At 34.8% G+C, this 13,045-nt stretch overlaps 1 protein-coding gene across 1 annotated transcript in view; it reads right to left on the bottom strand.

Annotated features, from left to right (window-relative positions):
• The window catches only part of GBE1 (1,4-alpha-glucan branching enzyme 1), a 311,336-nt gene that overhangs the window by 202,837 nt on the left and 95,454 nt on the right, over nucleotides 1-13,045 (bottom strand). Inside the window, exon 3 of the mRNA XM_023726637.1 lies at nucleotides 6,717-6,832. Coding sequence (XP_023582405.1) covers nucleotides 6,717-6,832 — 116 coding nt within the window. The remainder of the gene's footprint in view (nucleotides 1-6,716; nucleotides 6,833-13,045) is intronic.

Here is a 13,045-nt window from a genome sequence, read left to right as displayed (position 1 = left end):
AAAAAAAAAAGGTTGAGAAGTTAGAGGGTTGATATGTTGTGGGGTTGTTAACCAATGTCATAAAACAATATGTGTACTTCTGTTTCATGAGAAACTATTTGTTCTGTAAGCCTTCACCTGAAATACAATAAAAAAAATTAAAAAAAAAGCAGTCAGAAGAGTAAGAAAGGCAAAAATTACAATCTGGTATTGCAAAGGAAGATTCTGCAGAGCAGTTAGCCAAGTTGCCTCATATTATCCCTAAAAGACTCAGCATCTGGGGGCTCCTAGTACCACAGAAGAAGGTAAGGTTCAGTGTTAAAAACCAGTAAACTGGTTGCCATCAAGTCAATTCTGACTCATGGCAGCCCCATGTGTGTCAGAGTAGAACTGTAATCCATAGAGTTTTCAATTGCTGATTGTTCACAAGTAGATCACCAGGCCTTTCTTCTGAGGCACCTCTGGGTAAACTCAAACCTCCAAACTTCCTGTTAGCAGCCAAGCACATTAACTATTTGTACTACCCACCCAGTGACTCTGTTAAAAACAAGAGGATTAATAAAAAGACTCTGGGATGCTAAATCCCCAGTGCTTTTCCCCTAACCCATACAGATATGTAAGTATTTATCCAAAACACTACCTCTCACCCTCCAAACAGGAGATCAGAGGTTCATTCTCTGGAGGAAAAAAAAAATTGAACCATTATCCAGGCAGAGGACTAAAGAGCACAGCAGATGGCAGAGGAGAATCACACAGTTGAAAACAGGAGGATTAAATGTCTTACTGACCCTAACCCATTTTTCTTATTCTTCTTCAAATACGTCACTGGCCAAGTATACAGCCCCCAAATCCACTGCCTTCTAACTGCCCACACTCCTCCCAACCCACTCCCTTGTAGGAGACTAGAAGATTTATCTCTGGAAAAAGTAAATAATTGAAAAAAAAAAAAAAAAAAAAAAAAAAACCCTTCACTCATTGCCAACAATGGAAACGTTGGCTTACTTTCTGGCCACCCAACAGTGAAGCTCACCAGGAAGGAGTCCTATTCATGTGCACAGAGTTTTCAATTGCTGTTTCCGACACTGTTCTACAATATGACTATATGCCATGGATCACTAGGCATTCAAGGAAAGCCTGTAACACAAAAGGTAGAGACTAAAACAAACACAGATAAGAAAACCTGAAAGAAACAGAAGGTGGGGTAGGAGGGATGACTAAGAAGAAAATTGGGGGGAGAAAAATAAAAATAAAAGAAAACATCTATAATTAATATGCTCAAAAAAGATAAAAGTATCTTAGTTCATTTAATAAAAACAGTCTATGAAAAAAGAAAACACACCACTAGAAATTTTAGAAACATAATTACTAAAATCAGTTGGAAGATAATTTGTCAATGTGGAACAAGAAGTAAAAATGATGAATAGCTAGAAAGAAAAAGATAAGAAAATTTATGAGAATCAATATATAAATTTTAGAAATTTCTGTAACAGTGAACAGAGAATGAAGAGAGAAGGAAATTGACAAAGAAACAATACAAGAAAATATCCAAGAAATGAACGATAAAGTGCTTATAAGATTACTTTTTTTTTATTATTATACTTTAGGTGAAGGTTTACAGAACAAATAGTTTCTCATTAAACAGTCAGTACACATATTGTTTTATGACATTGGTTAACAACCCCACAACATGTCAATCCTCTCCCTTCTCAACCTTTTTTTTTTTTTGAGTGAAAATATACATAGCCAAAGATACACCATTTCAAAAATTTCTACATGCACAGTTCAGTGACATTGATTATGTTCTTCCAGTTGTGCTGCTATTCTCACTTTAGATGAAGGTTTACAGAACAAAATAGTTTCTCATTAAACAGTTAGTACACATGTTGCCCTATGACAATGGTTAACAACCCCACTACATGTCAACACTGTCCTTGCTCAACCTTGGGTTCCCTATCACCAGCTTTCCTGTCCCCTTCTGCTTTCCAGTCCTTGTCCCTGGACTGCTGTGCCTCATTAGTCCTGTTTTGTTTTATGGGGCTGTCCAATCCCCCGGCTGAACGATGAACCTCGGAAGTGACTTCACGACTGGGCTAAAAGGGTATCTGGGGGCCATACTCTCACGGTTTCTCTAGTCTCTTTCAAGCCAGTAAATCTTGTCTTTTTTGTGTGTGTTAGAATTTTGTTCTACATCCTTCTCCAGCTCTGTCCAGAACCCTCTATTGTGATCCCGGTCAGAGCAGTCAGTGGTGGTAGCATAAGATTACTTTTTAAAATAAATATTTAGATGCTAATTTTTTAACATGCCACAGCCCTGCTCAAAACCCCTGAACGGTATCCTTCTGCCTAGCAATCTCAGTCCAGATAATAATTAATAATTGGTTTCACTTTAGCTAACCAACCTCATCTAATACCACATATAATGCAAACTCTCTCCTCAAATTAGCTATCTCCTTTTTACTCTCAGGTAAGGTCACTTTAATAACACTCTGTTACTCAGCATCCTCAAAAATAGGGATGATAATAGTCCCTACACAAAAAAAAAAAAGTAAACATGGTGAGGTGATAGGTTAAATTTGGGACATAGTTCAAGTTCTACTTCTTCTGTTTGTTTGGCTTTTTTTTTTTTTTTTTTTCCACATTTTTCTTCCTTTCTCTGTAAACCCTCAGCTGGACTGGCAATGTACCATAATGGTTAAGAACATGGATTTTGCTGTCAGACAGGCCCTGGTTCGATCATGTACTTAATGTTTCTAAATCTCAGTGTATTCATCTATAAAATGAAGATATATTAACAATACCTGTTCTCACAGTGTTATTATTAGGATTAAATTAGTTATGAAAATAATCTCTAATTTTTTCATGTGTCTTATCTGACAAATCGAAAATGCAGAAATTAGATTTCCTGCCCATTTTCCACCACTCAAGTGTGTAACGTTTGAATATGATGAGGTAAGTAAGATGAGTCTTTGGCAATGTTAAAGTTCTGGTATCAAGAAACCGCTGTTCTAATCCAAGTTTGCCACTGATTAGCTACATGACGAAGAAAAGTTACAATACACAAATATCCTAAACACTAAAAAGAAGATAATTCTAATTGCCACTGCTAGTCATTTAGGTATTGATTAGAAAAGTAAGAGAAGAGAAATTGAGAACTGAAAAAGAAGAAAAGGAATTCTTCACAGTTGTCTCTAACCAACCCTTCTGGTTAGATCTTCCCTGACTTCTTAAAAACTAGCTACATTTGGCTAGTTGTGACAGATCCACTTCTCACCCGGCCTTCTGCCCTAAGAGGCTGACATATATGCACCATATTCCCCAGAATGCTGGCTTCTCATTAGGTTTGGCCAATGTGAAGCCCAGCAAGATACCAGAGGGAGGGAAGAAAGTCTGATCAGGGTATTTGTTTCCTTTATTCTTCAGGCTCCTTCCCTGCAGGTTGCCATGTATTAAATTTATCCTCAAAGCTCACTGTTCCTCTCAAGATGGCCAACTCTTCACAGTTGTTTCCCTCTGGGTTCTAGTAATCGATCTTTCATTCATTATGGCTTAAACAATTGCTACTGAGCGTCATTCCCCCAAGTCTTTGACCTCACATGCTGTTCGCCTCTATGCTCAAGTTTGAAAGCAGTCTTTTTGTAAATAAAAAATTTTCAAACAATCCTATTTTGAGTGTGTCGTTGCTTCCTGTTGGAACTTTGATCAATACACACACTTCTGCTCAGGCATACTCTCAGATTAGAATGCGCTTCTTACCTCTGTCTCCTTGGTCAACTTCCGAACAAGTTCCCAAGCCCATATGAATATTACTGTGCCTCTGGGACTTTCCCTGTTACCATCATGGAATGAATAAACTGTCCGTTCTTTTTATTTATTTATTTTTTGCTCCAATAGCACTTTACTTTCAAAACACAAACACACATACACACACATGCCACTTCTGTATCACTATATATCACAATGCAGGACAATAATATACATTAGACCCTAGTTTATAGGTTTTTCCCGGGTAGGACTCATGTTTTACCTACAGTACCACAGATCAGGGACAGCACCTGACACAGAGCAGACAGTCAAAAATTATGTAAACTCAGTATGAAAGAACTTGGAAAAAGGGTTTTTGTTTTGTTTTGCTTTGTTTAAAAAATATATATATAAGTATAGTAATGTTATTAAAGGTGTATATTTTATAATAATTGACAAAAAATACCTTTTAAAAATAAGTCTAGTTTTGTATCCAAAAGAGTGCTGAAGGCATAAATAATATAGGTCTCATTATCCTTCAGGAAAGTAGACTTCTATCTTTTCCTTAGATCTTTATTTATAGCCTTTACTGTTTAATTCATCTTATTATATTATAATATAGTAAAAATATTTTGTTTTATAAATGTATTAAAATGTGAACAGACGACATTTACATGGCCAAATAAGCAGCTATGATATGCTATACTTTTTTCAAAGTGTTCAATTGAAAAGACCAGGTGTTTTGCAGAGAAAACAATGTTATTATTTCAGTGGTAGGTAACAGCTTTTTTTGTTAATGGTTACCAGATAATTCATAAGAGAGACAGCCTCAAGTGAGTTATAAAGGTCAATCCTTTGTGAACTGAAATAAATTTTCAAGTTCAATTTAAAACAAGATTTTTAATTACCAAGATAGACTACCTAGGGACAACTTTAGATTGAAAGGCCAAAAACCTCAAGTTAGTTGATTTTTTATAGAGAATTTAACCTTTCCCCCAAAGAAAATCTGATGCATCATTTCCCATAAATAGAAAACCAGTTATCTAATCATATTAAACATCTAAATGTTTTACATTTGAAACATCTAAAGACGACAAATAATACTTGGGAACTAATTTCTAGTTAATTATTCTCACTGAAATTTGTAGAGAATAATAATAAAAAAAGATTATACAACAGTTTACCTAATACTTGATGAATGTTTCTTTACTATTAAACATGGGATTTTGAAAGCCAGGTAGAAATATAAAAGCAACTTTTTTTAATCAGATTATTTCATTTCATCAAGGTAAAATAAAGTTAGTAAAAGAGATCGTAGTATAGTATAAAGCATAGCATAGAAAGTATATGAGATTTGGTGTCAGACTAACAAAGCAAATGTCTATCATAATTCTTAGTATATATCACACCCTCAACAATCACTCATTCCTAGTATTCAATCATTTTTCCTCATGTAACAAAATAAATTTGTTCACCATTAGATTGATAAAGTAGGTAAGGTGTCAGAGTTCATAAAATTTTCTAATTGAAGAAAGGCAGAACGCAATTCTCCAATACCTTAAAAAATTAGTATGTTTAGTTCTTAAAAAAACAGCCACAAAGCCTAAAAACAGAAAGCCTAAAACAGAAAGAAAGAAACAAGTACTATTTTATAACAATTGCCTTGCCTCACAGTTCCCATAAAATCAGACCTTATAAACCATGAAAGAATCAAGCAATTTGGTTTGTTCCTTCAAAGACTGGGCCTCAAAATAGCTTTAATATTCAATAAATAATTCTTAATTGGCTACTCTGTGCCAGGTACTGCTCTAAGAATGAGGAATACACAGTAGCAGCAAACAAAACAGCAAAGGTCCATACTTTCATGGAGCTTACAAAGTACATGGAAAAGAGATTATTTATATTAATTTTAAATCCCTCTTATTGTACACTATAGCTACTTTTTCTTTTATTCGCTACAGATTAAAAAGACCTCGGTTGCCATCCCAAGTTAAAATGTCTATTTATTTTAGATGATATGCTCTATATTAGGTGTCTATTTATTTCAGACAATATGCTCTATGTGTGGCAACATTTCAGTAATTTTCATACACAATTTTAATTTTGTTATTTGTTTTAAAAAAAAACTATGCCTTTTGGTTTTAAACATAATTTAAGCAACTCTGAGTTAATATTGTTAAATAGCAAATGCCCCAAAAATATTACTTCAGTCACAGGATTTATCGTGATAAAGGCAATGAATGCTATCACATGTCTAAGAAAGGGAAAGAACCACAAAGGGACGTGGAAATATTATATAATTATATGAGCTAAAAGTCAAGTAAATATTAAAGCATTGAGATGGTCTCCTGTACAACTAAAGGTCTTAAATTTATAGTCCAGACTTTGGGGCTCATCTCTCAATCATCCTTTCAGGACACAGGAGATGCCAGCCGTGTCTGCTCTGAGTGCAGAACCACAGACAAGCAGAGAAAGTGTGGAGGATGTTCAGCCTGCCTCTAACAGGCAAGCCCCCAGGCTAACACAGGTGGCTTTACCACAGGAGAACAAGAGGCCAAAAAGGAGAAGAACCTGGAAAAGCATGTCTCCAACACAATATCCCCACACACACATTTAAGTGGCTCATGGCAACATGAATTTTATCAAGACTCTTTACAGGTAAAAATTCTCTCTATATTTGCTGATTTGAAGACAGGTTTCCTTTTTTTTTATTACACTAAACTTTCTATTTTCTAAGCTAAACTTTTACAATTACTCAATCACTCTTTATATAAAGTTTCCAAACTCATGATAATAATATCTCGTCAGCCGAACTGTTCTAATCTAACACATTCCAATTTATCCCTCCCACCTTTAAATTTTCCTCTATGGGGACATTTAGACTCTTTCTCCCACAATTGTCATGCACTGATTGTACATTCCAATATTTTAAACTAACTTTGCAAACAGGATAAAAATAAAATAAGTTCAAATAAAAACAGATTGGAGGAAAGTACCTTTAATTTGGATCCATGAGGCACCACTGTAGATTTATTCTGCTTTGGTGGGATGTACAGCTCCCATTTTCCAAAATCCCGTTTTTTATATGGGTATGAAAATGGATTCCAACCATCTAAAAAATAAAGATTAGTCAACAATAGCATGATAGGACTAAAATCTAATGAATTTCAAGCAAAGTATAATACGTTACCCACTTTTACAAAATCAAATTGCCTAAAAAATATTAAGTTTTCAAACTTGCTAATCAAAATACTATAGTAGCCATTTAGAAAACACAGGTGATTCTTATTTTAGAAAAGATGTATTTCAAAGTTTTATATTTTTTTGCAACCTAAAATTAAACAAATTTTACATTTTCAATTTCACTTTCATCTCTCACTTTTATCAATAAAGATAATGTAAAAGAAAATGATGGGTCCTTTTTAAGGAACCAATGTCATGGTAGAAAAAATATTAAAAGTAATTAAAATCATATTAAATATGTCGAAATTCACCAAGAGTGTGAAAGAAACTGAATTAAAATCTAGAGATAATACCTCAAGTATATGTCAAGGAGAGGTAGAAGTTTACAAATTATAGGGGCTAAGCACAGGTGGATTGCAGATTCTGGTAGAAAGCCACAATGAACAACAGTGACCCATGTACCATGGAGACCCACTGTATACTAGAGACAGCATTAAAAATCAGTGAGTAAATAATACACTATTTAATAAGTGCAGCTCGCGCAATTGGTTATCCTTATGGAAAAAAAAATTTAAATTAATCCCTACTTAATAACATGCCCCAAAATCAAAGGAACACGGATTAACATTTAAACATGACAGGCAAAATTTTAAAATGCTTAGAAAAAAATACAGAGGGATATATTTATGATCTTGAGGTTTAAACGGGTTTTAAACAAGATGAAAAAACCCACAAACTTTAAGAAAAAGGCTGCTAAATATGACCACACTGAAATTATAAACTTATCTTGATGGATGGATGGATTGGATAGATGCATGCATGCATGCATGGATGCTTGGATGAATGGATAGAAAGATAGACAGGCAGACAGAAAAGATAACATGAAGACCGGCTACCAACAGGGAGAATATATTTGTAATCAATATATCAAGAAATCAACAGGGACCAGTTCCAGGAGAAAGACATCACACTTGGTAAAGTGAGGGTTGGTGAAAAAGAAGAAGACCCTCAACGAGATGGACTGACACAGTGGCTGCAACAATGGGCTCAAACATAGCAACGATTGTGAGGATGGGGCAAGACCGGGCAGTGTTTCGTTCTGTTGAACATAGGGTCACTATGAGTCAGAACCAACTTGATGGCACCTAAAAATAACAACATACCAAAAAAGAGAGAGTATCCAGAATATATGAAGAACATATATAAGTGAATGAGAAAAAGAAAATAAAACAGTAGAAAAACAGGCAAAGGACACTTGCATGGTCAATAAACACATGTAATGATGTTCAAGTTCACTCACACCAGCGAAGCACAAAGTAAAACACTGAGATGCCATTTCATATTCACTGGATTAGCAAAATTTTCAACTTTGAAAATATCAAGTAGTCAGCAAAGACATAAAACAATAGTGCTGCTGAGGGCACAAACTGGTAATACAACTTGTCATTACAAAAAATAAAATTAAAAAAAACAGTTTCCATAGAGTAGATTCCAACTCATGGCAACCCCACTTCTTTCAGAGTAGAACTGTGCTCCATAGGGGTATCAGTAACTGTGATCTTTTGAAAGTAGATATGTAGGCCTTTAATCCGAGGTGCCTTTGGGCGGATTCAAACCTCCAGCCTCTGGGTTACCAGGCCAATGCTTAACCGTTTGCACCACCCAGGGACTCCTGGCATTACACAGCAAAAGTTAAAAATATGTTTATGCTATGACCTTGCAATTCTAGGTAATAGCCTAGAGAAATTCTCACAAAGGTGCAAAAGAAAGCATTCAAAAATACTCGCTGAAGGGAGAATGTTGACATGTTATGGGGTTGTTAACCAATGACATAAAACAATATGTGTACTGACTGTTTAACGAGAAACTATTTGTTCTGTAAACCTTCGTCTAAAGTACAATTAAAAAAAAATACTTGTTGAAGAATTGTTTGCAATAGCAAAAAACTGCAAATTATCAAAATTTAAATTAGCATAAATAAAATGGGTTAATATATTACGGTATAATTAAAAATAAAATGCTATACAGTTGTACAGCAGGAAGACTCTCAACGAGATGGACTGACACAGTGGCTGTAACAATGGGCTCAAGCATAACAATGATTGTGAGGATGGGGCAAGACCGGGCAGTGTTTCGTTGTACACAGGGTCGGTATGAGTCACTGTGAGTCAGAACAGACTCAACGGCACCTAACAACAACAATAACATACAGTAGTATTGTATGAATGAATTAGAGTGACTATATCAATATACAGAGCCCTTGTGGTTCAGTGGTTAAGAGCTCAGCTGCTAACCGAAAGGTCAGCAGTTCGAATTCACCAGCCCTTTCTTGGAAACCCTATGAGGCAGTTCTACTCTGTCCTATAGGAATGCTATGAGTTAGAATCGACTCAATGGCAATGGCTTTTGTTTTTTAATCAATGTATATAAGAGGCTTAGCTTTCGGCCTATCTCGTAGGACTCTTTCTTTCCCTTGAACACGCAGAGGCCATTGTAGGGTTATTAATTGGTCTAATTTCAAAATTATCGTGTCTCAGGGAATAGGGAGGCCCAAGGAGAGTGACAGACAGGGCAGCAGCCAGTTGGTGGAGCAGTCAGAACACACAAAACGTTTATTAAGTTAGCCGTCTTATATGGGTGTGGTTCGTGATGCCCCTAAACAATAATAATAGTAACATCAAAGATTACTGATCATAGATAAACATAACAGATATAATAGTAATGAAAATGTTTGAAATATTGTGATAACTACCAAAATGCAATGCAAAGATACAAAGTGAGCATATGCTGTTGGAAAAATGGCACCAATAGACTTGCTTGACGCAGGGTTGCCCAAACCTTCAATTTGTAAAAAATGTAGAATCTGTGAAGCGCGATAAAGCAAAAGCATAATAAAACAAGGTATGTCTGTATATGCATGTGATATTACTTTATCAAAGCAGAATTTAATCCATAGAGGGGAAAAACAAAACAAAAAAGCTTGAAATATATGAATGTTTGGGTACCGTAATACTTCATACACGTACTAAATTTCTTTCTAAGCTAATCAGTTAAGACAATTAAGAAATATGAATGACAAGCAGCAGATCTTTTCCTGGTTAGTTAGGTTTGAAAATAACGGGTACGGTTCATTAGTTCATTCATTCATTCATTAAATATGTACTGGGTATCTAATATGGGCCCTGCTCAATGCCACATTTGAAATTAGTGTTGAAAATGACAGGGAGAAAAGGTAAAATTGAGTAATTAGTACATTAAAATGAATCGCAAAGTGTACAAGGCAGTACAACAATATTCTGATATAATTAACACTGTTATTTTGAAAGCTAAACTTCAGTTATATGGGAAAATTATATATGCAGATTTGTTGTTTCCAGCAATGTGAAAATAAATGTGTTTCTGAATATCCATTTTTGAATATCAGCTGAGCCTTTTCTTTAGTTTGTAGATGCTTAATTTGAGTTTTAAAATCTACCTAGGCAAGTAAAGTAGTAATATGGGGGGAAATTAAAGAAAAATACTTTTACTGTATCACATTTTTCTTTTATAATGTCTTAATGATCTAAAACACCTTAAGCACATGGTGATTATCTATAATTCTACCTTGTGAAAATGTGTATTTTTCCCTATCATCTTCAAGAGTTTTGTTTTATCACCAATAAAAATTGAAAGACACATTTTAGGGAAATTTATGTCATGTGAGGTAGATCATATGATTTTATAATAGCAAATAAAGTAGTAGTAGCAATCATTATCACCATTATCATCAATGGTCCTAAGGCACGTCAGAGTATATACTAAAGAGGATATTTTCAGAACTAGATTATTCAAACTTTTTCACTTTCATCCTATATGACTTATCCCTGAGCACTCTTGGACATGATCTAAATATATTTTAATTAAGTAGTTAATGCAAATGGTTTGTATTCCCAAGTAGGCCTCAAGGGTAGGACTAAACATATTCTGTCACTAAATCTGACAATTATTTGCTTCTCTATCAGGCACAGAAGGAGCCCTGGTTGCACAGTGATTTTGAACTCACCAGCTGCTCTGTGGGAGAAAGATGTGGCAGTCTGCTTCTGTAAAGATTTACAGACTTGGAAACCCTATAGGGCAGTTCTACTCTGTCCTGTAGGGTTGGTATGAGTCAGAATGGACTCAAAAGCAGTGGGTTTGTTTTTTGTTTTGTTTTTTTAGTTATTAGTCACAGATTAGATGTTGAAAGTTCTCTAGTTTAGTGGCTCTCAAACATTCACTCTCATCAGAATCATCTGGGCTTGACTGCTAGGCCACACCCCTAGAGTTTCTAACTCAGGAAACCTTTTGTGGGGTCTAATAATTTGCATTTGTTGATGCTGCTGGCACAGACACTACACTTTAGAAACAACTAACCGTGGTTAAATCAGTGCATTCAGTGTAGAGTCTTCTCTAGTCATAGCTTTGTGAGTGAATTTCTAGATCAAATTAGATTTACAAACCATCAAACAATATTCTAAGTCAATAGATCAAGGAAATTCTGAAATAGAAAATATGATTAATAATCCTTCAAACAAATCTTACTCACATGAAATATAAGATTTGGGATTGACTAGTACTGGAAAGCCCAAGTAAATGACTTGTGAGATACAGATTATAGAGCAGATGGGAGATATTAAGGAATTTGAATCAATCAATGAGAGAGAACAATAATTAACGATTTGAACATGAAAAGATAACATATATTAAGACTACTATTCAACATATTTTAATTATTATCTAGAAATAATGTTTTCTATAATATTCTTATCAAGAGATTGGTTAAAAAGTATGAGCCACAAGTCACAAAATGAATAAAAACTTGACGGTTTATACCGAGAAAAGTGATATTAAAGTTTCTAAATGTTAACATAATAACTCATCCTCCCTCTACATGTTTAATTCCTTACAATAACCTAGACATTGCTAGATTCCAGGGTTATGTACTCAAAAAAAAAAAAAGGTTGTTTATTATTTTAGTCTTCATAACAATTTAAGAACATGTTTCCTGCTTCATAAATTACCTTATTATAACATTTGATTTTTGTCAAATTAGTATAACCAGAAGTATTTCTAAGGCAAACATTTTAATGGGTATTTTATTATGAATAGGTTGAAAGTCGTCATCATATTTAATAATGCAAAATAGTCTATTTGTCCATAGACTTAAAACCAGAAGTCAAAATGTAAATCGAGATATGGAAAAGAAACGATGCGTTATGCAGTGTTTAATAAGAACTGCAAACACACACAGGCGATCAAACATTAACTAAGGTCACTGCATGAGGCCTACAAATTCTATATTTATCTCATACCCAACAACCTTTCTTTTTCTAACGTAATAATCCTTACATAAAATTCTTAAATGTCAACCTCCTTCAAAGATTCCCAATGTCTTTAATTCACAGCAGAGAGTAATTCTCTTCATCAGCACTTAGCCTATAGAGTTTCCGAATTTACTTTTTTTTTTCTTATATATGGTTAAAAAGGTTCCATCTTACTATGTAGAACCTTATGCCTTTTACTCAGATGCCAATGAGCTGAAGAACATGGTCTACACTTGCGCCACCCCCCTATGACATTCAGGCTTCACCAAGCAATGAGGTAAGACTAAATGCAACAGGCAGGGCTGATATCAAGTCAGTACAGGCACATATAGAGGATATCAGTTCGATCTCATCATGTCATAGCAGTTGTAATATATTTGGAATATCACTCTTTGAAATAACTAAAAATCTTTCCTCGCCACAAATGGTATTTAATTATGTCAAGCTTCATATCATGAAGAGTTTATGTAGAATCATGATGTAACATTTGCTTGCCAAGATGGTAGTGTTGTGTCAAGACACCATCCACCCTGGTCCCAAGAAGTGATAAAGGCCAGGACTAGAACTTTTTATGGCATTGTCCTTACCCAGAACTGTGAGAGGACTATGCAATGTTTGGGGATGGAAGACAATAGCGTGGTCTGTCATATACTCCTGTTGTGGATTGAACTGTGTCCCCAGAAAAGTTCCGTTGAAGTCCAAACTCCTACCTGTAAATATGACCAGGTTTAGAAATAGGGATTTTCTTTTGTTACGTTAATGAGTTCATCCCAGAGTAGCAAAAAAAAAAAAAAAAAACA

The sequence above is a fragment of the Trichechus manatus genome, unplaced genomic scaffold, assembly GCF_000243295.1.
Source record: "Trichechus manatus latirostris isolate Lorelei unplaced genomic scaffold, TriManLat1.0 scaffold00012, whole genome shotgun sequence".
Lineage (NCBI taxonomy): Eukaryota > Metazoa > Chordata > Mammalia > Sirenia > Trichechidae > Trichechus > Trichechus manatus.
The sequence above is the reverse complement of the archived record's forward strand: the minus strand, read 5'-3'. Positions and strand labels throughout refer to the sequence as shown.